The 24,531-nt window shown below is 43.2% G+C and overlaps 1 protein-coding gene across 1 annotated transcript in view; it reads left to right on the forward strand.

Moving 5' to 3' along the window:
- NCAN (neurocan) overlaps positions 1–24,531 on the forward strand; it is a 62,715-nt gene that overhangs the window by 20,376 nt on the left and 17,808 nt on the right. Inside the window, exons 7-8 of the mRNA XM_031947934.1 lie at positions 2,804–3,544; positions 6,978–8,315. Of these exons, the coding sequence (XP_031803794.1) occupies positions 2,804–3,544; positions 6,978–8,315 (2,079 nt within the window). The remainder of the gene's footprint in view (positions 1–2,803; positions 3,545–6,977; positions 8,316–24,531) is intronic.

Below are 24,531 nucleotides of genomic sequence, written 5' to 3' on the forward strand. Positions count from 1 at the left end.
CAGGCAGACCAGCAGGCTATTGCAATAGTCCAGAGGTGAGAAAACGAGGGTCTGCACCAAGGTAGTGGACATGTCAAAGGAAAGAATGGGGTATATATGAGAGATGTTGTATAGGGACAATGTAAAGGCTTTGGCAAGATGTTGTATATTGGACTTATTGTGTATCTAAGTTATATTTTAATATATTTAACATCTACTGGTCATCCTGCCATCTAGGGGAGGGGGTGTGGGGGGATAAGAGGTGAAAAATTGGAACAAGAGGTTTGGCAATTGTTAATGCTGTAAAGTTACCCATGTATATATCCTGTAAATAAAAGGCTATTAAATAAAAAAAAAAAAAAAAAAAAAAGATGTTGGATATTGGGAGTGAAAGACAGAGAGCAGTTAGGGATGACACATAGATGGAGAGAACCTTAGGAACTGGAAAGCTGGAATAACAGTGATAAAGAAATTGGGGAGAAGTTGGCGGGAATAAAGATAATGAGTTCAGTTTTAGATAGGATGATTTTAAGCTATCTACTGAATAACCAGTTGGAAATGTCCAAGATAGGGTCTTGTCCATCTTAGGGAATGGGGGAAAGATTATAGTTTCTTGTCTTTTGCTTCTACTGTAATAGGTATTTCCAACAGTATTTGGGATAAAAGATAAGGATCAACGAAACTGGGAAATGCATGTCCACATAAGTTTCTAAGCTTCTTTGATCCCTTGTCCTAGTCATTTCTTGGAGGCCTATTATGTCCAGAGTCACAGAATGCCCCAAGTGGAGACATTGGATCTTAGACTGTAGAATGTTAGAACTAATTTTACAGAAGAGGACACTGAGCCCTAGAGAGAAATGATTTGCACAAATTCACACAGCAAGTGAGTGATCAACTAGGGCAAAAAATGATCAGGATATGTCCTGTTACTAATAATAATATTAACAGCATTTACATAGAACTAGATAGGTAAAGATTTGTGAAGCACTTAATATATATTATCTCACTGGTTCTTATAGTAATCTTATGAAGGTCGATTAGCCCCTCTTACACCATCTTACAGATAAAGAAACCATGAATGACATGTCTGTAATTTCCTGAAGCAGAAAAGTTATTGAGAGACTCACAGGGTCATAGATTAGAGCTGGAAGGGACCTTGGACCTCCCATATATCCCGTATATATCTTGTGTGTGCATAGTACATAGATACTGTCTCCCTAGTTAGATTGGGAACTCCTTGAAAGTTGTACCTCCATTGTACAGTGTCTGGAACATAGGAAGAACTTAAATGTTTATTGACTGAGTGGAAGCCATCTATCTGATACAACTCCCCCATTTTATAGTTAAGGACACTGAGGCCCATGGAGATTGTGACTTGTCCACATAGGTAATAAGAGTCGGAGATAAGATGAGGAAGTGAGTCTTTGTATCTAGAGAAGGCAGACCCGGGACAGAGTGATCACCCTTCAGATCAATGTGGCTAAAAGACACAGCTGGCTTTGGGGACTAATCACTCTCTTTCCCCCTCACCCCAACCCTGCCCTACTAGGCTTGATGAAAGTGTAATTAAGGTTTATAATATGCCTTGTCCTGATAAAAGACCTTCTGCCTCCTGAGAGACCCTCTTCCTCCCCCATCCATCCCCTCCCCTCATCTCCCAGCTGCCACCAAAAAAAGAGCCAGAGCAAGGAATCGCTGTGAAATGAGCCTGGGACAGAAGGAGGCCACAGGGCCTGGGGGAGAAGACATGCCATTATTTCCTCTAGCTGAGGAGAGAATGTGGTACTAAATAATCTTCCAAGCTTTTCCCTGCCCTGACAGTCTAGACTATAAAATCCTCCCAAAGCTCTGACATCCTTGTTCTAAGGGCCTTCCCAGCCCTGACATCCTGTGTTCTAAAAACTCTTCAAGCTCTGATATTTTCTAGTCTAAGGACCTTTCCAGCTCTGACCTATACATTTTAAGAGCTCTCCTCATTGACCTTCCCTGACATTTCCTTCCATGGAATCCAGGCCCCAGGCTCCTTGATGTTCCCCTTCTTCTCCTTCCCCCTACTTTCACCTCTCAGCCGCCAGCAAGCACCGTCTGCACAGCTCACATTCCCTATTTTTGGCTGGAACAGAACATATTGGGACAGGATATATTTATCCCCATCCCCACTTGCCTTGGGGGGATCCATAGGTTCTGTTCCTCATTGGTTGTTTGGGAAAGGATTATTTGGGCTGAAGAAAAAAACACTGTCCTATCCCCACCTTGTCCTTTCCCCTATTGACCCCTCTCACACTTTATCCTGTCCCCCCTTCCTCCTAATCCAGCCCAAACTTTCATTCTTGCATTCCTAGTTTTTTCAAAGGGCACCAGCATTGCCCCAGTCAGTCATCCAAGATGGAATCAATCAATGTTCCCTGGGACTACTCCCCCCCTTCCCGCCATTCCCCACATCCAATCAGTCCTTAAACCTGTCAATTCTCTCTATAACATCATTTTCATCTATTCCTTTCTTTTCACCTCCTACCCTTAAGGAGTCTGCTTTTGTCCACTGCTAGGAAAAATCAGAGCTACATCTGTTAACTTAAAAACCAATTTTTCTTCACATATTTAGTGTGACAGCTAAGTGGCAAAGTAGATAGAACACTATGCCTGGAGTCAGAAAGACACATTCAAATCTAGTGAGTGCTAGCTGGATGATCCTAGGCAAGTCATTTTACTTCCATCTGCCTCAGTTTCTTCATCTGTAAAACAAAAATAAGGTCACTTACTTTATAGAAATGTGAAAATTAAATGAAATTGGATGCTGAAGTGTTGGTGGTTCTCTTTCTTACAGCCCATCACCCCACATCACCACCCAGGTACCGAGATAACCCAGCTGCTGATGGGAAAGACCTCGAGGCTCTGTCTGCAGAGGACCTGCCCGTCACAGGCCATGAGAACGTCTTGCCCCTGGACTCCCAGGAGCCTCTGGTGTTCAGCGGGGTCCCTGCTGAGGAACAGTCCCAGGACTCCTCCCTGCTTCTCAATGAGGCTGGGTCTGGAAAGGCAGGGGGGACCCCAGTTCCATTCCCTGCAACGCCTTCCTTGGTCAGCGCCAGGTCTCAGGAGCCAGAGCTGACCAGACAGGATGATCCATGGATGAATATGGTAGACAGAACACCTGTGCCTGAAGGTTTCCAAATAGAGAGCACAGGAGCCCAACACTCAGCAGTAGAAAAGACAGAAGGTGTCACCCCAAACCCCAGATTTGCAGAGGACCTTAAAGCCAAGGGGACTCTGGCATCTGTCACTGAAATGACTGTGGTGTCTGACGTCCAACCCGTGAGCAGCACTGCGGCGGCTCCAGTGGGCACCACAGCCAGGAGGAGGGGTCTGAATGGACGGTACTTCCAGCAGCAGCTTCTGGAACAAGTGACCACCAGGATGGGATGGGGCCTCAGGACAGGCACAAGCCCCACCGCCCCAGGCACCAAGGAGGCTGGGAACCACGTGGAGTTGCCCCTGATCACAGCCACTAGACCCATGCTGGGCCCCCAGAGCACTCTGTCCAATGAGGTGGACAGACCCCACTCCAGTGAGTCTCTCACCCCAGCCAGAGCCCTTGGAGGGGCCCCTGCCATTAGAAATTAGAAGTTCTGGATGGTCCTTGAGGCCATCACTATCCTTAGAAACCCCTCTAGGCAGCACCCTTCAGGAGTCCCAGGTTCAAAGGGTAATCTCAGAATCTCAAGAATTGTAGGGGAACACAGAGAACATCTCATCCAACCTGTCTGGACTTCAAAAAAATCTCTTCCCTAATGTCACCAACAAAGGGTCATCCAGCCTCCACCTGAGACCCGCAATGAGAGGGAATCTGCCACCTCCTGAGGCAGTACATTCCCTTCTGGAAAAGCTCTAACTGTTAGGAAGTTAAGCCCAAATTTCCCTTTTTGCAAATTCATCCTCGTTCTGCCCACTGGGGCCAGCAGAGAAAAGTACAATTCCTCTTCTTACTGGGATCCATACTGTCCTTCCCTTCCCCTTCCTTCCCCAAGGCTTCTCATCTGTAGACCAAACACCCCACTTTATTCAGATTACCTTACTCTGACATGATCCAGGAATCGTGCTCAGGAGACCCTCCTACTTATCAATGACCCTTCTAAAGGTCATAGGGGCCAGGCAGAGCCAACTTCCCAAAGCCCCCTGAATGCTTGGAATGGTGGTGAGGGGGTCCTGCAGTGTTTTCAGCCCCCTCTTTAAGCACTGGGCAGCTATAATTTCTATTAATTAGAATGAAGAATAGGAGAGATACAATCCCAGCTGAGGGGATGACTCTTTCTAGAAGGACTCTGAGAACATAGAACGTCAGAGCTGGAAGAGCCTGAGAATATAATCTAAAGGATATCAGGGCTGGAAGGGTTCCAAGCTTCTGGAGGATCTCATGATCCTTCCAACCCAGTCTTTTCATCCTACAGAGGATGAGATTGAAGACAAAGGGAGGAATTGAATGAGACACAGTCATTTTGACATCTAGAAAGCCATGGAGAGAGGAAGGGATTAGATATAAAAGGGACTAGATATAAAAGGGGCATCCTCTATTCTGGTACTGGTGTCTTTGTCCAACTAAGGAGGGCTATGTCTGGGAGCTGGAAAACCTTGATTCTGCTCCTGGCTCTGCTACTGACTTACAAGGTGACCTTGGACAAGTGATTTTCCCACTTGTTTAAACAAGGGGAGAAAAAGTAGATTGTCCCTTCCAGCTCTGATATTTTGTGTTCTATCAAGCTTTTCAGGGCCCAGATTAAGCAGAGTGGAAACAAAGAAGTTCCTTTCCTAAGGGCATTTGTGGAGAGGGCACTTGCCTGTGGGGAGTGGTATTTGGGATGGCACACGTGCCATGGCATGCCATGACAGCATCATCCAGATTGTTGGAGAAGATACTTCTTTCTCCTAGCCACCCTCCAATGTAAGAGGATTTGACTTCTCAGGAAAGGGTTGCAGCTCAGGCCCAGCTGATGCTTTATTTTTTCAACTAAAAATAAATGTTTTGTGGAGGTAGCTCATTAAAACTAGAATTGCAGATTGTAGCAAGCCATTAAGTTTTATAAGGGAAACCATCAAAAAGACACTCAAGGGAGCAGGCACCTGAAGGAATGTAAGGCTAACCTAATCCACTTATCTCCTTCTCAACCAGTCACTTCCCTTCTGAACTGGAGTCTGGACCTCCAGCCCCTCCCCATGTCCCATCTCCCACTTCAATGCCCTCCCTCCCACTTATCCTTTAGAACCCTCCTGGATCAGGAAGCCTTGAGGCTTAAACCCTCAGTCAGAATACTCCAGTCCAGAATACTTATTATTAATAAGAGTTCTTCTGACCATTCCATTCTCTTATTGGCTATTTCCCTACCTGTAAGTGAAAGATGGTCTCCAGGTTCTCTTCCAGTTCTGACACCCAAGCTCTAAGGCAATCTGGTGCAATGAAAAAAAGCATCGAGTTGGTCTGGGGCTTGGAGCCCAGCTCTGCCACTTACTACTATGTGGCCTTGAACACTTTTCCTCCTTCATCTGTTAAATGAGAGGGCTTGAATTGGATGGCCTGTAGCATCCTCTCTAAAACCATGATCCTAAGACCCCCTGCCACTCCAGTATTCACTGATCCTTCCCATCCTCATATGCATCTGACCCTACAGGCTTGGATTTTTTCTTCCAACACTGCCCATTAATTTTGCAGAATAGAAGTTGGCCTTCCCCCTTTCCATTTGGGTGAAGTTAGGAGGGCCTGGGGAGAAGAGGAAACCATGGAAGGATCTAGGTCCACGTTCCTGGAGAGCTGACAATCTGAGGGATGTCAGGGAAGGGAAAGAGAACCCTTTGCTAGAAGAGGGGACCTTCCTTCTATGACACTGGGCATGAAAAGGGAAATGCTTCTTTGGTCTTAGATTGGAGGCGGGGAAAGTGATGGATGGCAGAGCCTAAGATGCATATGTGGGAAAATAAAGCCCCATTCCTACAGCTAATCCCTGAGAAAAGGGAAGGCAAAATTTCCCCCAACCTAATTCCCCGCTCATTCTGTCTTAGCTTACAGATGGTCTCAGTTCTCACCATAAAAGCCCACTTTGGAGCTGGGATCCAAATGTCCTGAAAGCCAGCTCTCCTTTTCTTTTCCCTACCTCTCAGTAGACAGTGAGACCCCAGGGCAGCTTGCCTCCATTCTCCCCCATCCCTTTCAGCCACAGCATACTGCTTCCATGGCAACCTAAAGGGGCTGGGATTGGTTGGTGCTCTCTAGATCTTCTAAAACCCACAGCCAACTTTGGATTCTTATGGCAGTTCCTGAGTTGGAAGCATTTTCTCTGGCATGAAGAACCATAGAGACCCCAAAAGCTGTGGTCCCAGAAGGGAAGCTGTTTAATTCTAATATTATGAATAATATGAATAACTCTCATTGCTATAACATGGGAGTTTTAAATCTTTTCTGTGCCTAAGTTTTTAAAGGCATAAAACACAATATATAAGATTGCAAAGGAAATTAGAATTTAGATGTAAATGGAATTCCTGATGCAAAGGAAGATGTAAATTTTTTTCCATCCAAGTTTACAGGTTCCCTGAAATCTATCCACAAACTCCCAAAGTATTTGGGACCTGCTATAGCAACTTTAGGTTTGCAAAAAAAAAAAAAAAATCAAAAACTTTCTTTACAAAAAAATTCCCAACCCTGATTTAGGTAGCATGAGTATTATTTCTGTTTTACAAATGAGAACCTGAGATTTGGAGAGAGAAAATGATTTTCCCAGTGTTACGGAACACAAGTACCAGGATTTCTTTCATTATGTCACTGTGAGATCACCCCATCCCAGGACCTTAGATTGAAGAGAGGGAGCTCCCAGGGATGTAGCAGGGAAAGCATAGGAAGGGGCTGGCCATGGAGAAGATGCTCCCTCGTGGTAGGATTCCCCGAGTGACAACTCCAAGCTGTGACCAGTTGGCTATCTCCGCTTCTAACCTGCTCTGTGATATTTTTGTTGTAGGTTCTTCAGGAATCCAGAGAGAGGGGGGCCAACAGAGTCCCAACTCTGGGCCATCACCAACCCCCAAGAAAAAAGATGATGTTTTTCCTGAAAGTCAGGACAGTGTCTGGGACCCCGAACAGGGAACCTCAGGCCCCAACAATGATCCCAACTCCAGCATGGAACCAGGACATCATGAGGATTCTTCAGGGGAGGCCCATGGTGATAGGGATCTGCCTGTCCTGGCCATGCTCCGGGCCCCCAAATCACCCTTAATGTCTCTGTCCACACCAACCCTGGACACTTCTTCCCCTGTCAGTGTCAGAGATGACGTGGGGCTGTCTCTGTCTGGTGGAACCACAGTTGCCCCAGAAATACCCCACAGTCCTTTTTCCCCCTATACTGACTGGCCAATTGAGGGGAGAGACATTCCAGAGGGGACTGAGATTACACCAGAGATAAATGGGACAGAGCCACCTGCACCAAGCACATTCTCCAGCCCCAGTCCTCAAGATAAAGGAGATGTAGAGGCTGATTCTTGGTCCCTAACTCTAGGGTGGGACAGCAAGCAGCTGGAGCAAGGCCAAGAGATTAGCCCAACTGAATATACTGGATCCCCCACAACTGTGGGGCTAGGGACCCCCTTACCAAATGGAGAAGACACTCCATCCCCAAGTCCAGGATCCAGCCTGTTGTTGCATCAGAACTCAAGTGCCGAGGCTTGGGAGGAGTCTAAAGGAATGGAGAAGTTTGATTTCTACACGCCCATTCCTTCTCCCACTCTAATCCTAGGAAACCAGAGCCTGCAGCCCGGGTCTGACCCTGAAGAACTGGCCGGGACCGGTGAGACCAAGTCTAAGCTAGCAACTTCCTCACCCCAGCCAGCATCTGAAGCTGGGCAATCCCCTGGGCTGCCCTCCAGCACCACGGATGCAGCCAGTACTGCCTCTCCCCCAGACAGCAGCCCCTTGGGAGAGGTCACCTTCTCGTCCTGGACACCAGGAGCCTCCACCCTGGCCAAGAACGACTGGGCCACCCCAGCCACCCCAGAGCCAGAGGGAGAGGACATCTCCGGAGAGGAGCAGAAGGGGACTTCGTGGGAGACCTCCCAGACCCAGGTTCCCTTACTGCCCGACCTCCTGGAGGAAAGAGAGCCAACCAGAGAGACTGCCCTGCAAATACCAAGGCACAGTCTTCAGGAACTGGAAATTCCCGACCCCCAGGAGGGTGGGCCAAGCTCTGCTTTGGATGCAGAGTCTCAGGCTCTCGGTGAGGCTGGGAGTGGAGAAGAGTCATCGATATTAGGGGAAATGGAAAGCGGATCATGGGCTGGGGAGAGCAACCGGAGCAGTGAGGAAGGTAAGTGCCGAACCAGGGACAGAAACGAGGGTGACCCTCCCCAGAGGCACTGAGGCAGGCAGCTAGCTCTGGGTGATGGGGGCTGAGGATGGAGGGAGAAGAGCCTACAGCATCGGGTGGTACTCCCTTGTCCTTTGGGCTCTTCTGCCCAGCTCTAGCAAGGTGCACTCGCTAAGTTATTGGCATTTCATTTACAGAAGCACTTTAACCATAAAGAGCTTTATGAATGTCAATCACCATTAACCCTCCACTACATTAGCCTCCAATTACCCACCGAAGCATGGAAACAACTCTGGGCTCTTAACAGACCATAAACCCTGACTGAGAACAGAGACAGGACCTGTCACTTCACCGACGCGAGGAACTACCTGGTTAGAAAATGTGGCCAATGCAAGTCAGCAGCTTCTCTGCAGTTTAGTCTTAGCAAGGTGGCCAGAGCACTGAGGTTAAGTGACTTGTGCAGTTCCACAGAGGGCACTAGGTGGCGGTGCAGGGGATAAAGTGCCCCGTCTGAAGTTGGAAAAACTCATCTTCCTGAGTTCGAATCTGACCTCAGACACTTACTAGCTGGGTGACAAATGGCAAATCTCTTCACTTTGCTTGTCTCAGTTTCCTCATTTGTAAAATGAGCTGGAGAAGGAGACAGCAAATCACTCCAGTTTTTGCCAAGAAAACCCTAAATGGGGTCATAAAGAAGCAGACACAATTAAAACACTGAAACAACAATCAGTTCCATAGAGTCCAGGCTTCAGCCTATGCTTTCCTATCTTCATGTCTAGCTCTCTGTCCAAGCCACACTACAAGTTCTGGCAGATCCTCAAAGTTTTGACTAATGGATGGTACATGTTTTGTCCAAGAATTAGCTAAGTTCAGAAAGTTTTACCACCAGAAAGGTGATAGCACCTTTTTAATCACATGAACTCATGAAATCATCTTCTAAGGCATGAAGGAGTTTTGGCCGAATGCTGGCAGAGAAGCTACCTACACTGATATGACCATAGGTCCTTAAAATATTGAAAATGTTGATATAGATCAGGGGTCCTCAAACTACGGCCCACGAGCCAGATGCAGCAGCTGAGGATGATTATCCCCCTCACCAGGGCTATGAAGTTTCTTTATTTATTTATTTAAAAACAAAACAAAGTTTTTGTTTTTACCATAGTCCGGCCCTCCAACAGTCTGAGGGACAGTGAACTGGCCCCCTATTTAAAAAGTTTGAGGATTCCTGATATAGATAAATGAGCTTTCGCAATCAAGAATTGAATTGGATTCTGAATAGGCCCTACAGTTTTCTGGCCAGTGATCCCACTCTCTAAACCCCAGGATCCAAAACTCTTCATCCTCCCACTAAGGTCTCCTTATTCATGTTGTTCATCTTTAGGACTTATAGGCCACCCTATCTCATCCTGGATCATCAAAGATCAAGACAACCTGATCTGGAGGCTGAGGCCATGAATAGAGCTGAATTCCTACATGTCAGTCTTATTACAAATAGGTTTGTGTTTTACAACTGGTGAGATTAGATTTCATGATGAACTAAATTCCATGATTAGTTCATCTATTAACTAACCAGCCTCCTGGGACACTGATTTAAAAGACTTAAGGCTCCTGGTATATAACTTTTCTGCAATATATACTGGGAAGAACTCCTCAGGCCAAGGGCTGGGAATCAAGAAGCTTGCGTTTCTAGCCCTAGGTTTTTCTACATTTTTAGAAAATTAATTTCTTCTACTCAGCAAAAATCTGCCTTATTCCTACTTGGTCCATTCTAATTTTCGAGGAGTTTGTTATCTTGGACAAGGTTTTAAACATTTTGTGCCAAGTTGCGAATTCCCGTTCCAGTTCTTTCTTCCATCTTTCTCATTTCTTTTCTAATTTTTTTTTCCTCTAGCACTCTGATCTCATTTATAAAAAGTATTCTAAACTCTTTTTTAAAAGCTCTTGCTTTATCTCTTCCAGGAATTCTAGTTGAATTTGTGCCCAAGCTGTGATTTTCTTTGAGACTTTACTTACAGATATTTTGGAGTCATTCTCTTCTGGGTTTATGTCTTGAGTTTTCCTGTCACCATAATTGCATTTTTATGATGTGATTCTTTTTTTGTTTGCTCAGTCATCTAGCTTGATTCCTGACTTCTGCAAGAATCTGCTCACTCTTGGAGGGAATATCTGGAATAGTCCTACTGCTGTTTTCTTAGAGTATTAAGTGTTGTGTTATTCCAAGATTTCAGGGATGGCTCAGGCTGAAGATTTGAAAATTTTCAATTTTCCCATTTGTCTGATCCAGGGCAAGTTTGGTCACTGTCCCCTTGGTTTGAACTCTGCAAGTTGCCAGCATGGGCTTGGGACTGAACAACAAGCCTGTGGGTTTGCCTCCTCCGGAGTTTCACTAGACTGCTGTTAAATTCAGCCACTATCAATCAGCCAGCTGGAAAGCTCCGCTGGTTCATAGTGATAGAACTAGTCTTCCCTTTGGTTTTGGATTCCTTCCTTGGTTATTCCTCTACAAGCTTCAAACTGGGTTAAAGGTTGAATCTGAAACCCAGTTCTGCTCTTGGGATCCAAACCTCACAGCTTCTGTTTGTTTATGAACTCAATTCTCATTCAATATGCAGCCTAGGGACTTGCAACAGCTGATTATCCTATCGCACAATCCCTGGGCACATGGCCCCTCCTCAGTATGCTTTGGGTCTATGAGCTGGAACTGGGTACTGAGTGGCAAAATTGCCAATTGCTCCTACCCTGTACTTTGCATAAGGTCAAGATATGAGTTTTGGAACCTTGCCTTGCTTGAGTGCACAGCCTCTGTCTCCTTCAGCCCTTGGACAGACTCTGTCCTCATCCACAGTTTTTTCCTCCCTCCTGCTCCCTCTCTCCTCCCTCCTTTTTTCCTTTTCCCTTCTTCATTTCCTCTCTCTCTATCCCTCCCCTCCCTCTCTCTTTCTTCCTCCCTTCCTTCTTCTCTCCCTCTCCACTATCCCCCTCCCAGCCTGGACTAGAAAAATGACTCATTGTGACTTTCTCTTGTGACTTTCCCTTGGATTTTCCAGTCAGAATTCTGTCTGACGTGTTTTCTAGATCTGTTTGGCAGAATTCTGTTGGGAGAAATTCTTCCATGTATTTATTCCTGCTGCTTTGCCATCTTGACTCTACTTCTGAAGCCCCACTTCTAATCCTTTCTTCACTGTGTGATCTTCCATGTGTCATTTCTCCTGCCTGAGCCTATTTTCCTTATTTTATAGCTCAGATGTTTTAATTTTGGAGAGAAAATCAGAGATGTCTAAAGCTTGAAATCCTGAGTACCTTTGCTGTCATACTATCAAGTCGAAGATTGGCAGTATCCAAGGTCTCTTCTTCCACACCAAAACATTCATTTTTATAGGGTACTAAATCTCAAAACTAAAAGGGATCTCAAAGAGTATCTACTCCCAACACCACTCAGCAAGGAATTCCCTACATATTCTTTCTGATAAAGTTCTAACTATAAGGAGTTCAGCATCATACAAAAGCAGTCCAGAATCCCAAGGCTGGAAGAGTACTCAAGAGTCATCATCGATGGAATGCTGGTGCTTTTTCTATGGATGGTCTTCAATTTTTCAGTATCCATCCTAAAAGTGGCACCTAGAACTCTACAGAATACTACAGATGCAGTATAATCAAGGAAAGATACATATGGGCAAACTGAGAGTTTCTCTATTTTGTAGATCAGAATGTGACCCTCATAACTGAGAATTTGATGATGCCCTCAACTGTGAAAGGGGGAGGATTTAGGAGAAAAGATAATAAATTCTATTTTGGATATGTTGAGTTCAAGGTGTCTATGGGACATCCAGTTTGAGATATCTAATACTTAGATGGAGATGTCAGCAGAGAGATTGAGGCTGGATAAATAGACATGAGAATCATTTGCAAGAGTAAAAAAGAAGTGACAGGGAAATTGAAGAGGCCATACGGATAATATGAGATGAAGAGAAGGAGAGAAGAGGGAGATTTCAACAAATGGCTTCCATTTTTTTCAGTAAAACATGAAGCAATTCTCAGTTAAGAGGGTGAAAGAAAAGAGCTGATGGAATTTTGAAGAGGGATAAAAAAAAAATTTAGAAGAGCCTTGTGGTAAGTGGGGTAGTGAATTGATTATGGGAGTGTACAAGTATTGCCTTGCAATAATGAGGGCCCAGTTTAGATTGTATAATATCAAGTTGTAGTTGACCTAGTCAACATGTTTTCAAATTTTACTTTACTTTCACATGTCCATGTGACTACACTATTATCCATCCCACATTTCTCCATCTTGTCCACACGAGAGACTTCATCAAATGCTTTACTAAAATACAGGTACCTACAGCATTTCCCTGATCGATCAAAAGGCATTTATTAAGCAACTATTATATACACAAAGGCATTGTGTTAAGTGCTGGAGATACAAAGAAAGGAAAAATAATAATAATACTCTGTCAAGGAACTCACAATCTAAAGGGGAAAAAAACATGTACAAACAAGGGTATGTACAGGATAAACTGAAGATAATCAAAAGAACATTAGCATTATGAAGAGTCGGGAAAGGTTTCTTGAAGAAGGTAGAATTTTAGCTGGGACTTGAAGGAAATCAAGTGGTAGAAATGAGGAAAGGCAGGATTCTAGACATGAGGGACAGCCAATGAAAACACGCAGGATTCTGGAGATGAAGTGTCTTCTGTGAGGAAAAACCAAGACACTAGTGTCACTGGACTGAAGAATATGTAGAGAAGAGTAAGGTATAAGAAAATTAGAAAGGTAAAAGGAGATCAGGTTGTAAAGGACTCTGAATACTGAACAGAAGATTGTATATTTGATCCTAGGGATGATAGGGAGTCACTGGAGTTTATTGAGTAAGGGGTTAGTGATAGAGTAACTATGGAAAAAATTAAAAAGAGAATAAAAATAACCTGACAGGACGTGTTCAGAATGAAATTCTGGGAGTGATCATTTCCTTTTTCAAGCTGATCACTCTTCAAACCTTTAATAATATGCTCTGCAATTTATAAAATAGAGAAGTAAAGCCAACCTGCCAGCAGTTCTTAGATTCTGCTCTCCCACTTTCGTAAATTAGGACAACCTTTGTCCTTGTCCAGTCCTCTTCTGCTGTCTAAGATTTTTCATAAATTACTGACAGTGACTCAGCAATCACATCCTTTAGCTCTCTCCCTGCTCTGGGCTGTGCTTCATTCATCAAGGCCTGAGGGGTTGGACTTTTCAAGGGCAGCTAGCAGACTTAGGGACCTGTGGTGAAGTGGAAAAGGACCTAGATTTGGAGGTCAAACTTGGGCATTTACTATCTGTGTGGCAATGTTTCTGGGCTTTGCTTTTACTTCTCGGTAAAGTAAGGAGGTTGAACTATATGATCTCTAAGATCCCTTTTAGTTCTTAGTCTATGATCCTGTGTTATCTTGAGGATTAACTCCGTATTAGTCATTTTAGTTCTGCCCTTTCTAGTCCAAAGAGCATTCTCCTTGACAGAGCAAACAGAAGCCAAATAAGGATTGGACAGCTCTGCCTTCTCATTGTAGTCTATTATTAATATCCTTTCCTCTTTGAACAATGGTCACATCTTTTCTTTTATCTTTTTTATTCCCAGAATAGGGAGAGGGGGGAAACCCTCCAACCCTTTTAAATGTCTATCTTTCCCCACAAGCCTCAGCTCATCTTTAGTTTTAGTACTCCCTTCAGTGGTCTAGTTCCTCCTGATTATAGAAGATTTGGTCCAGAATAGAACCTCTTCCTCTTAGTTGCTGAAACATCTTTTGAAGAATGAAATCAGCATTATGGAAAGCCAAGAATTTAAAAGTTGCTGTGCTCTAGGCAAAAAGAGAACTCAAGCAGATGTTTGGATAATTGATGGTCAAGTTTTGTGCCACTGTCCCAGATTTGTGATCTGTTTTTTGATGTTTCATCTCTTTCCTTTTTCTATTCATACAGCACCATCTTTTCTATTGCTGTTCACTCAATACTCTGACGCATGCTTGCTTGTTCCTTCTACTTCCCAGATTTCCCTACATGAATATAGAATACCTTCTTAATGTACGGTGTTATTGCACCATACCTTTTACCTATTCTGATCCTTTTCAATAACATATCCCCTTCCAGAGCTGTATTTCAGGCATGGTTCTCAAACTGTCAAGTTGCAGTGATACCTATGAGGTCAAATTTTTCCTTTATATTAAGAACTCTAGTTTATCTGACTTAAAAAAAAAAAAAAACGCTTTGTATTATGAGTGTGGACATCTGAGGTCAGGGTTTTTATTGTTAGCTCTTTTCTTACAGGTTTCCTGGTACAAATGTCTGGGAAGCTCTATTGCTTTTCTTCCCCATTATGGTAAGTATCATCCTTCCCCACTCTTATTAGCTTAAAGTCCTTTTGATCAGATTTGCAAAACAATGGGCAAATATACTCTTCTTAGCCTTTGCTAAAGCACTTGTTCTGACCAGAAGTTTCTTATAAAGCTATGGTACAGAAATCCAAATCTTGTTCTTAAATAGCTATTTTCCAATTGTGCCTTTATCTTCTCTTGCCTTTGATTAGGACAAGTAATGTAAATACTATTTGTGTCACATGATCCCTAGTAATGCTTTCTAGGATCTTTCTGGCAGAATCATTGTGTCTGTGTCAATCACCAGAATCGGACAGTAGTCACAAGATTTTAAGAAAGTCTTTGTCATTTACTAAGCACTTACTGTGTGCCAGTGAATATCATAGTTGGAGTCAGAATATCTGGATTCAAGATTCATTCACTTACTACATATATGACTGTCACTTAATCTCCCTTGGTCTCCATTTTCTCATTTGCAAAATGAGGTGACTGGTCAAGAAAGCCTCTGAAGTCTAATTTATAATCCTATGTCCCTTAGGTAGTAGTCACCAGCCTCTACTACTGTTCTGTTTATCTTATGATCTTTACTGGCAGATTTCTCACTGAGGGTTCCACATAATGATTTCCTGGAGATTGAATTTCTCATAGGATCCATTTCCCTCTTCTTTGGGAAGAGCCTCATATCTATTACTTTGTTCCAAGTGTTCTGTGGTCCTTCCTTTTCTTTTCTGAAACAGTCTTCCATCCTCTCATCTTTTGACACCAGTCAGGATTCTCCTCTGCTTTTCCATATCATCTTTGCTCTTTGCTTTAAGGTTGAAATTCTGCTTTAGGTTTTCATAGAAACCCTTCATTCTTCTTGATAACCTGAAATCAGAGAGGCATTCTTCAAACTCCTTTACATTCTCTTTCAGGACAAAGACTAAGTTGTACTTTAAGCATAATAATTTGTCTTCCATGCTAATGAACTCTGAAATTACTCTTACCTTACTTACTACAATCTGTTGTTATTTCACCTTTTCCTTGGTTTTATGATCCCAAACCCCATGCTTTGTCCTTATTATGACCTCTCAGGTCTTTTTCAACCCTGTGCTATCTTTCCTCCCTTCTCTATCTTGTCCTATCAATGGATCAGTTCAGCTCTATAATGTCTTCTCTAGTACTTTGCCCTCTTATTTTATTGTTGACCTTGCCCTGCCAAGCCTCAGTCCTGTATTATGCCCACCATAATTCTTATTATGTGTTGCTGAACAAAACTGTGAAGACTGAGTCCACTACAAATTTGTTACATATTCTCAATTGGGCCACTACTAAGACCAAGCAATCCTTTTATAGCACCCTAAATGATTCACTATCCCACTCATCACATCACTTTTCCAAACCTTTTATCCCTCTTCAAACTTTAGCTACCCTATCCCATTTAAGTAAGAGCCTTGCATTATTTCACTAAAAAAAATTAAAGCCATTCTAGAGGAGCTCTCTATTCTCCCTTTCTCCTTTCATACCACTCAAATGTCTTCTGCCATTATCTTCTCCTTCACCTGTCTCACATAATGATGTGGTTCTTCCCCTTGTTAAGGCAAATCTCTCTACATGTACAAATGACCCATTCCATCTTGTCTCTTCCCACAGATTGCCCCCCCCCCCCATATCATCCCCACTCTTTCACTTCTCTTCAATTTCTTCTTGTCTTCTGGTTGTTTTCCTGAAGACTACAAACATGTTCATATCTCCTTCATTTTCAAGAAATCCTCGTTTGATCTATCCCTGCTAGCTATCTTCCTATCTCTTTCCTCTCTTTTGTAGCTAAACCTTTTGGGAAGGCTGTCTGCAATAGGTATCTCCACTTTCTTTCCTCTCATTTTCTTCTTAACTTCCTGGGGTGGTTCTCATCATTCAACTGAAATCAAAGTTACTGGTGATTTTAATTGCTAAATCCAATGGCCTTTTCTCAATCCTCGTTCTTTTAGTCCTTTCTGCAGCCTTTCATACTGTCAATAATCTCATCTTGATATTCTCTTCTCTCTAGGTTTTGGTATTACTGTTCTCCTGGTTCTCTTCTTACTTCCTGATCCATTTCTTATCAGTCTCCTTTTGCTGGATCTTAATCTAGGTCATGCCTACCCAGTTATAGGTGTCCTCCAAGGCTCTGTCCTGGGCTCTGTTCTCTTTTGTCTGAATGCTCTTTCATTTGGTAATCATGTCAATTGCTTCAGCTGTCATCTCTGCAGATGATTCTCAGATTTATTTGTCCAATTCTATCTAACCTCTGTCCTGATGGCCATTCTCCAATAATCCTTTTCCCTAATACACATTTAGAACCAGATGCTTCCAAACTGAACTCATTATTTTATTTCCTCTACTCCCAACCCCCTTCTGAACTTCCCTATTATTATCCAGGGTATCACCATCCTATCTCATGTCTAATCAGTTGTCAAATCTTTTCATTTCTACCCTATAAAAACTATTTTATATGTCCTTTTTTCTCCTCCAACATAACATGTCCACCAACCTGGTACACGTCCTTATCACCTCATCCTGAATTATGCAATAGTCTGCTGGATATCTCTTTGTTTCAAGTTTCTCCTTGAGACTCCAATCTATCCTCTATTCAGCTGTCAATCTGGAGGCAGGTTTCAAGTGAAGTGAAGCCTTTACATAAGTCATTAGTTACAATGTAGGCAAGCACATGATATAAGGACAGATCACTGTAGCCTTTCACTTGAGACTTCATCTGAAACTGGAGGGAGATCTCAAGTGAAGGGCTGCCTTCACTTTCTTTACATTGTAACTAATGACTTGTATAAAGGCATAGGATCACTTCATGTACACCTGCCTCCAAGTCAATTTGATCCATTATTAACTGCTCTTTGGGTCTATTTCGAAAACCCCTAATCGTATAATTCCCTAGTCCACATCTCATCCGCCAGGCACAATTGATGCTATTTGAAAACTTTTTCTGACTTTGTTAAATGCTTTGTTGCCATGCCTATAGTTTGAAGACTGTCTCGTTTTCCTTTTTTGGAAAATTGAAACATTTGCTTGTCTTTAGTCCTATGGCACCCCTCCACTACCTCTCAAAGGTCACTGGCATCAGCTCAGCAGTCACATCTGGCAGTTCTTTCAGAGCTCTGGGAAATAATTTATCTGAGCCAGGTGATCTGAACATTCTATTCTTGAGCAGCTCTGTTTGTTAAAAATTAGTTCTTGTCCACATGAAGCTGAATCTGTATTTGTTACCCTACCCTGCCCCTCTTCCTACCGGTTCTCACTCTGCCCACAGGTACCACATGTACCCATCTCCTCCCTACTCTCAGGTGGCACTTATTGGAGTCACTTAGCTTCACTTGGGAAAATAGACTTCCGGAATGGGAAGAACTAATGCCTCCATTCCACCTCTCCCTGTCCCTGAAGGGGTGATGGCTGTGTCCTAGAACCAAGACCATCAGCACTCTGGGTCCCTGGACTCTTAGATGAGGAGCCCCATAGCTGAACATCCAGGAGCTTTTACCATTGCTTACAGGCCTATATTTGGGGCAAGGATCTGTTGGGGGAAAAGAAGTGATTGCTCAAAACCACAGCTCAGCCCAGTCCTCCAGTCTCCTCAAGCCAGCAGGCAGCCTCTTGCGGTTGTCATGGCAACTGTAGGGGAATCTTAGCACTAGGCTTGGATGGGCATGGTAAAGTTCTCTCCCTGCCTACCCTCCTCAACCTAGAATGAAGACTCAGTTAATTTTCATTAAAGCTTCTAGTTTTATTTCAATATAATATTTATTTGCTGAGGGGTAGGGAGAGAGGAGGAGGGGCAGTCCTTAAGCTCCCCAAGGGCTGGGTCTGTTTCTTTCTGTCCAAATAGGTATTTTTCCAGGAATGATATCTAGCGCTCAGACTTTAAGTTGGAAACTCCCAAAGGTTCATGTCGCCTTCTATCTCCCCCTTGGTGTGGAGATTCCCTGGGAGCAGAGGACATGCTTCTTAAGTAGTCCATCTAACTTGACTCCATGAGGGCCGGATCTGGGCTCACCCCTTAGACCATGGTCTGCCTAAGGGCAGAAACCATGTCCCCTTTTCATACCTAGTGATGGAGACATGTTTCCCTTTCAAATTAGAGACAACCATGTTTTTTTCTAGACATGTTCTCTGCTAGCGTGAACATAAATAAGTTTTCCCCTCCCCCCAACACACACACACACACACACACACACACACATTAATCTTTATTTCTCAGGCTTCAGGCTTGTACAGAGAGCTGACAGTCACTTTCCTCATAAGAATAGTTCCGGGCATAAATCATTCAGTGGTGGGTCAGAAGACGAACAATGTCTAAATGTATTCTCCATAGGGGAGGCTCCACCTCCTTTATCTCTCCTCTTTGAATTTCCTGGGTTGAATGAATGGATCATGAGAAGCCCAGCCCAAGACTTCTGCCAAGTAGCTGGGCTAAATATTCCATGCACATCATAGGCAAAAAAAAACATTAAGATGAAGATGGTCCCAATGGTGATGAATTGTTTGGGGAGAAAGCTAGAGTCTGTCCAAAAATTATTGCATTAAAGAATAGCAGAACATGTTTAACATATATTGGATCATTTGTTGTCTAGGGGAGGGGGTGGGGAGAAGGGAAGGAAAAATTTGGAACAAAAGGTTTTGCAAGGGTTAATGTTTAAAATTATCCATGCATATGTTTTGAAAATAAAAAAGATTTAATTTAAAAAAAAAGCATAGCAGAGTTGGATGGGACTTTACATAGAACATCAATTAGAATTCTAAGTCTTAAAATATAAAATATCGAATATTAGAACTAGAAAGGACCTTAAATCATTCATTTATTTAATTCAACAAACATTCATTAAGCAACCTCTTTGTACAGAGCCCAGTGATAAGTACTAGATGAATAATAACACCTTGATAAGATACTCAATTGCTTCTCTCTAAAGTCAGGGACTTTATCTTTAAATCCAGTGGGTTCTTTTCCAAGTCTCATCATTCACAATTTTTTAAAACAGTTTTTGAGCTGACTGAATACTTTGCCTTCAGAAGCAGCACATTCTTTTTTTAATAGTATTTTTTTCAATTACATACAAAGACAATTTTAAACATTCATTTTATATAAAATTTTGAGATCCATTTTTTTTTTCTCGTTTGTTCCTTCCCTCTCCCTTCCCTAAGACACTAGACAATGGTATAGGTTATATATGTGTAATCATGTAAAATTGTTTTTAGATTAATCATGATGTGAAAGAAGAAACAATTTGCAAAAAAAAAAAAAAAAAGAAAATACAGTTAGCAGAGGTTCTCCTTTCACCTTTCTGTTTCTACCTTCAATTTGACTGTTTCCAATCATGAAATTGATTTAGTCTTATGTGTCCCTAGTCTTGGGCTTATCATTGACACTTCCCTTTGCCTTACCTCTTACACAATCCATTACCATGTCCTCCATCTCTCCAACATCACTTGCATCCCTTCTCTTTCTTTTGTTCTCATAACCACCATGCCAGTGCATCCCCATTGCATCCGATTAAGTTTTTACACCTTTGTTCTTTTCCCTCTCCAGATAATCCTTCATTCTGCTGTAAGGAATTTTGTTTTAATGAGCAATTCAAGCTACATCATTCCTTTGCAGAAAAATTTTCTGTGGCTCCCTAGTGCCTCTGAGTAAAAACCTAACTCTTTGCATTCAATTTAGAGGATTAAGATAATCCACTAAAACGGGTCTTAGCCTTATCAGGCATTATTTCCATCTACACTTTCTTTACTTCAGCCAAACTGTATAAGTGTATGACATTCCTCTTCCCAAAAATAAAAACCCCCAAATATGGCATGTACTTCCAGACTTCCATGCTTCTGCCTAGTTTATTCCCCAGGTTTCAATTGCTCTTTCTCCCCAACTTTCTTCTAAAAGCCAACACAAAAATCTACTCCTTACAAGAAGTTTTCCCTGGTTGATAATACCATTTTTCAGACTTTAAACATCACTTTATTTTGTAACTCTCTAATGAGCTTATTAGCCCTGTGGTCTAATATATCTAGCTGTCTTACTCTCTACTAGCTCATACTTTCTAAAAGGGCAAATATTGTATCAGCTAAATTTTGCATCTTTTCCAGGATAAACATAGTACTCTGCATACCATAGTCTCTTTTCTTATTGTTGTTGTTTTGAAGGCAATCAGGGTTGTGACTGAACCAGCATCATATAGCTAGTAAAGGTCAGAGGTTACATTTGAACTTAAGTTCTCCTCACTCCAGGCTCAGCACTCTACCCACTGTGCCACCAGCTGCCCCACCATACGCTCTTAATAAATGCTACATTTTAGTAACTGATTGACTGCGAAAGCACATTGATCACAATTTTGAACTAGAAGAGAATTTAGATTTAATTTAATCCAACACCCTCATTTTCCAAAAAAGGAGATTGAATCCCAGACAAATTAAGTGACTTGCCCAAGGTGATGGAGAGTTAATAATTAAAGATAATGCTAAAATTATAAACATAAGAAACTGATTGAATGGGGAATAGATGCTACTGACAAAAACCGGTCAGACTGGAAGGAGGAACAATTAAAGAGAAAGGTAATGAGCTGGGGCAGCTGAGTGGTGAAATGGATAGAGCACCACCAGCCTTGAAGTCAGAAGGACCTGAGTTCAAATCTGATCTCAGACACTTAAAACTTCCTAGTTGTGTGACCCTGAGCAAGTCACTTGCCCCTAATTGCCTTAGATATCTGTGTAGATACTTCTTGAAGGTAGTTAGAGAATGTGGTGTGTCTGAAGTCATGGGTGAGTAGTGTGTCCTGTGGAAGGAAGCGGTCCACAGAGCAAAGACTTGAAGAGGTCTGGAATGAGGTCCTTGAGGAGGTTAGAAGGAGTCCAAGCAAAGGCTCAGGTAGAGGGAGGAGCTGTGGTAAGGAGAACATAGAATGTCAGAGCTGGAAAGGCTATTGGAATATAGACTTAGAACCCAGAATGTCAGCATTGGAAGGAGCCATAGGATATAGAAAATAGAATATTAGAGCTATTAGAACATAAAACATGGAATTTCAGGGCAGAAAGAGGATCTCAGAGATCCACTGCTCTCTGGCCCTGGTCTCCCTGGGAAGCCATCGTGGAGCAGGCAGGAAGAAGCAGTTTCTTGGCTTCTATGGCTGATGGGATGGAAGGAAATTTAATATGGGGGAGGGGTGTGAAGCAACTACAGGAGCTGCAGACAGTCTCTCCTGGCAGAAATGCAAATGAATTTGAAAATAGTAATCAGTGCTGGAAAGAGCGCCTGAGTCACTGTGGTTCCGTGGGCAGGTGAGAGAGGGCGGCTCCACAAGCCGCCCATATGGGCCCATGCTTGCCAGACATAGACCAGACATGGGCACTCGCACATTTGGGCAGCAGGGTGTGTGAGCACCAGCTCCTATGCACCTGATTCTCTCCAGCCTGCCGGCTTTCCAGGTCCCTGGGGGGGAGGGGGTGTGCTCCTGACCTTTGCCTGTGTTCTGAACCCCAAGGGCAATGAGTCTAGGGAAGCCTATAGCACTCTTCTCAGGATTGAGGATTTTTTTAACATAATATTTTCTTCCCCACCTCCTAGTTAGATGTAAAGACAATTTTTAACGTTCATCTTTTGAAAATTGTGAGTTCCAAATTTTCTCCAGCCCTTCCTCACATCGTTGCTCCCTGAGACAGTAAAAGAATCATGTGAGAATCATGTTTTTAACTGCATAAACTAAAATCCTTAGAATTATAAAGGAAGCCAATTATTTTGAAATAAAGATGTCATTGTTTCCCCTGCCTGAGTTGAGGTGAAATCCGCATTAAGAATTCTTACCCTAGAGTTCTCTTTGATCAGAGACAGAAGGTAATATGGTATCTTGAAAAAAGTCATGATCCAGAGGCTGAGGAGCTGGGTTTGAATTCTTCTTCCCTATGAGATATTGAACAAGTCCCTTCCTCTCCTGAGATAGGTTCCTCATTTGAGAAAAGAAGGAATTGTACTAGATTATCTCACAACCTCATGAAACTGGTTTTCAGGGCTCTTTGAGCCACAGATGCACAGGGTCACACAGTCACCCTGAGAATCAGTCATTTGGAAAATGTCTCACGAATATGCCTGCAGCCAGATGTTTGTCACATCAGCAGTTTTACCTATTCACAGTCACAGCCTCATACCATTACCCTGTCCACCAGGTGGCACTCTAGGGGACTGTCAGAGCTAGTAGGGAAATTAGAACGCAAAATATGACAGTTGGGAGGGCCATTTACATATAGAATGTGACAGTTGGGAAGACCATTTACATATGGAATGTCAAAGCTGGGAGGAATCTTAGAGCACAGAATGTCAGCCTTGGAAAGAACCATAAAATATAGAAAATAGATTATTAGCGCTATCAGAGGTAGGGTTTCCTGAGAATAATAGCACCTAACTCCCAGGGTTATTGTGGGGATCAGATGAGCTATAAGCGGAGCTTGACAAAGCTCCAAGTGCTACGTAAATGCTAGCCTGCATAGTCTCTATCGAGCTGTACCCCAAATCCAGGGACCAGGGAAAGCCTGAAGAACCTCCATATTTGTCCCTCTGTCTCTGCAGATGGGAACTGGGGGACATAGCCAATAGACTGCTCTTGGTCACCTGCCACTTCTTCCTAGCTCTCATTCTGTCCCTGAGAATCTCTGGGTAAGGGTGAGCCGCTTCTGCCTTAGGAATCTTTTTCCTTAGCAATCTTCACTCTTTTATCATAATAACTGGCTGACAGGGGAGTGGAATAGGGCTTGGCTGAGCTCTGCAGAGAAGAAAGAGCCTTGAGCAAACTGCAGAAGGCAGACCTCTGTCTGTCCCTGTGTGCTAGAGAAGGTCAGCTCTGCCTTATATTTCACACATCCCTAGCCTGAGATAGGAGAGCTTGGCTCTGCCCTGCTAGGTCAAGCTTGTCCTTGGAGAGGCTTCTGAGGGACCCTCTTTCTTTTCAGTGCAAAGGTACTAGACAAATATGTCTCCCTAACATGAAAGAACTAAGCTGTTGGGGGCTGGATCCCTCCTCCTTCCCTTCTGCCTCCATGTGGGCCAGGCCAGGATGCTGATCCTCCTTTACCCTGGAGAGGAGAGATGGCTTAAAGTCAGTCAACTAATTAGAGAAGTAGTAATTGATGCCCAAGCTTGTACCATCTGCTGAGGCATCTGTGGGGTCTACGCCTCCTGCAGAAAAAAAGGCCGCATTGGGAGAGCACAGTAGGGAGGAGTGGTCAGTGGGAGAGCGGGCCATTGGATTGGTTTGGGGGAGGAGCTGACCATGCTGACCAGAATGTGGATGATGGAGGAGGGGAGAGGGCAGGACCAGATGTGGAGGGAAAGAAGAAGCAAAGAGTAAAACAGAGAAATCAAGGAAGAAGGCAAAAACTACCTATAAAGAGCTGGATTAGGAATCCTGCCTGTTTCCATGATCATTCAGGCTTCCCAGACTTTAGTCATTGCCTCAGACAGAAGTGGAAGGGGAAAGGAGCCCAAATTCAATGTTCTTTTTGCTCAGTTTCCAACTCTGACATGGTACATCATAAGGCTCCTTTAAACTCTTTTAATGTTCTAAGGGCCCCTGATCTTTTGGGTTAGATGTGAGTGTGTGTGTGTGTGTATGTGTGTGTGTGACCCTAAACCCACCTTACCCAGGATGAGTTATCACCTGATCCCATCTAAAATGATTTATACTAGTGATCCCTCGCCTGCAGGCCTGTGATTGCGTAGACAGACAAGACACACAGCTGTGGCCACGTATACATCCCAGCAGTCATCCTAGAGAAAGGAACACTTCTTCCAAGACCAACTTCAGAGTCATAATAGTTTTAGGTTATCTTTTTCTCGGAAGAATACTAGGGAACAGGGCAGGGCTGCC

This window comes from Sarcophilus harrisii, chromosome 1, assembly GCF_902635505.1.
Source record: "Sarcophilus harrisii chromosome 1, mSarHar1.11, whole genome shotgun sequence".
In the NCBI taxonomy this organism is placed as follows: Eukaryota; Metazoa; Chordata; class Mammalia; order Dasyuromorphia; family Dasyuridae; genus Sarcophilus; species Sarcophilus harrisii.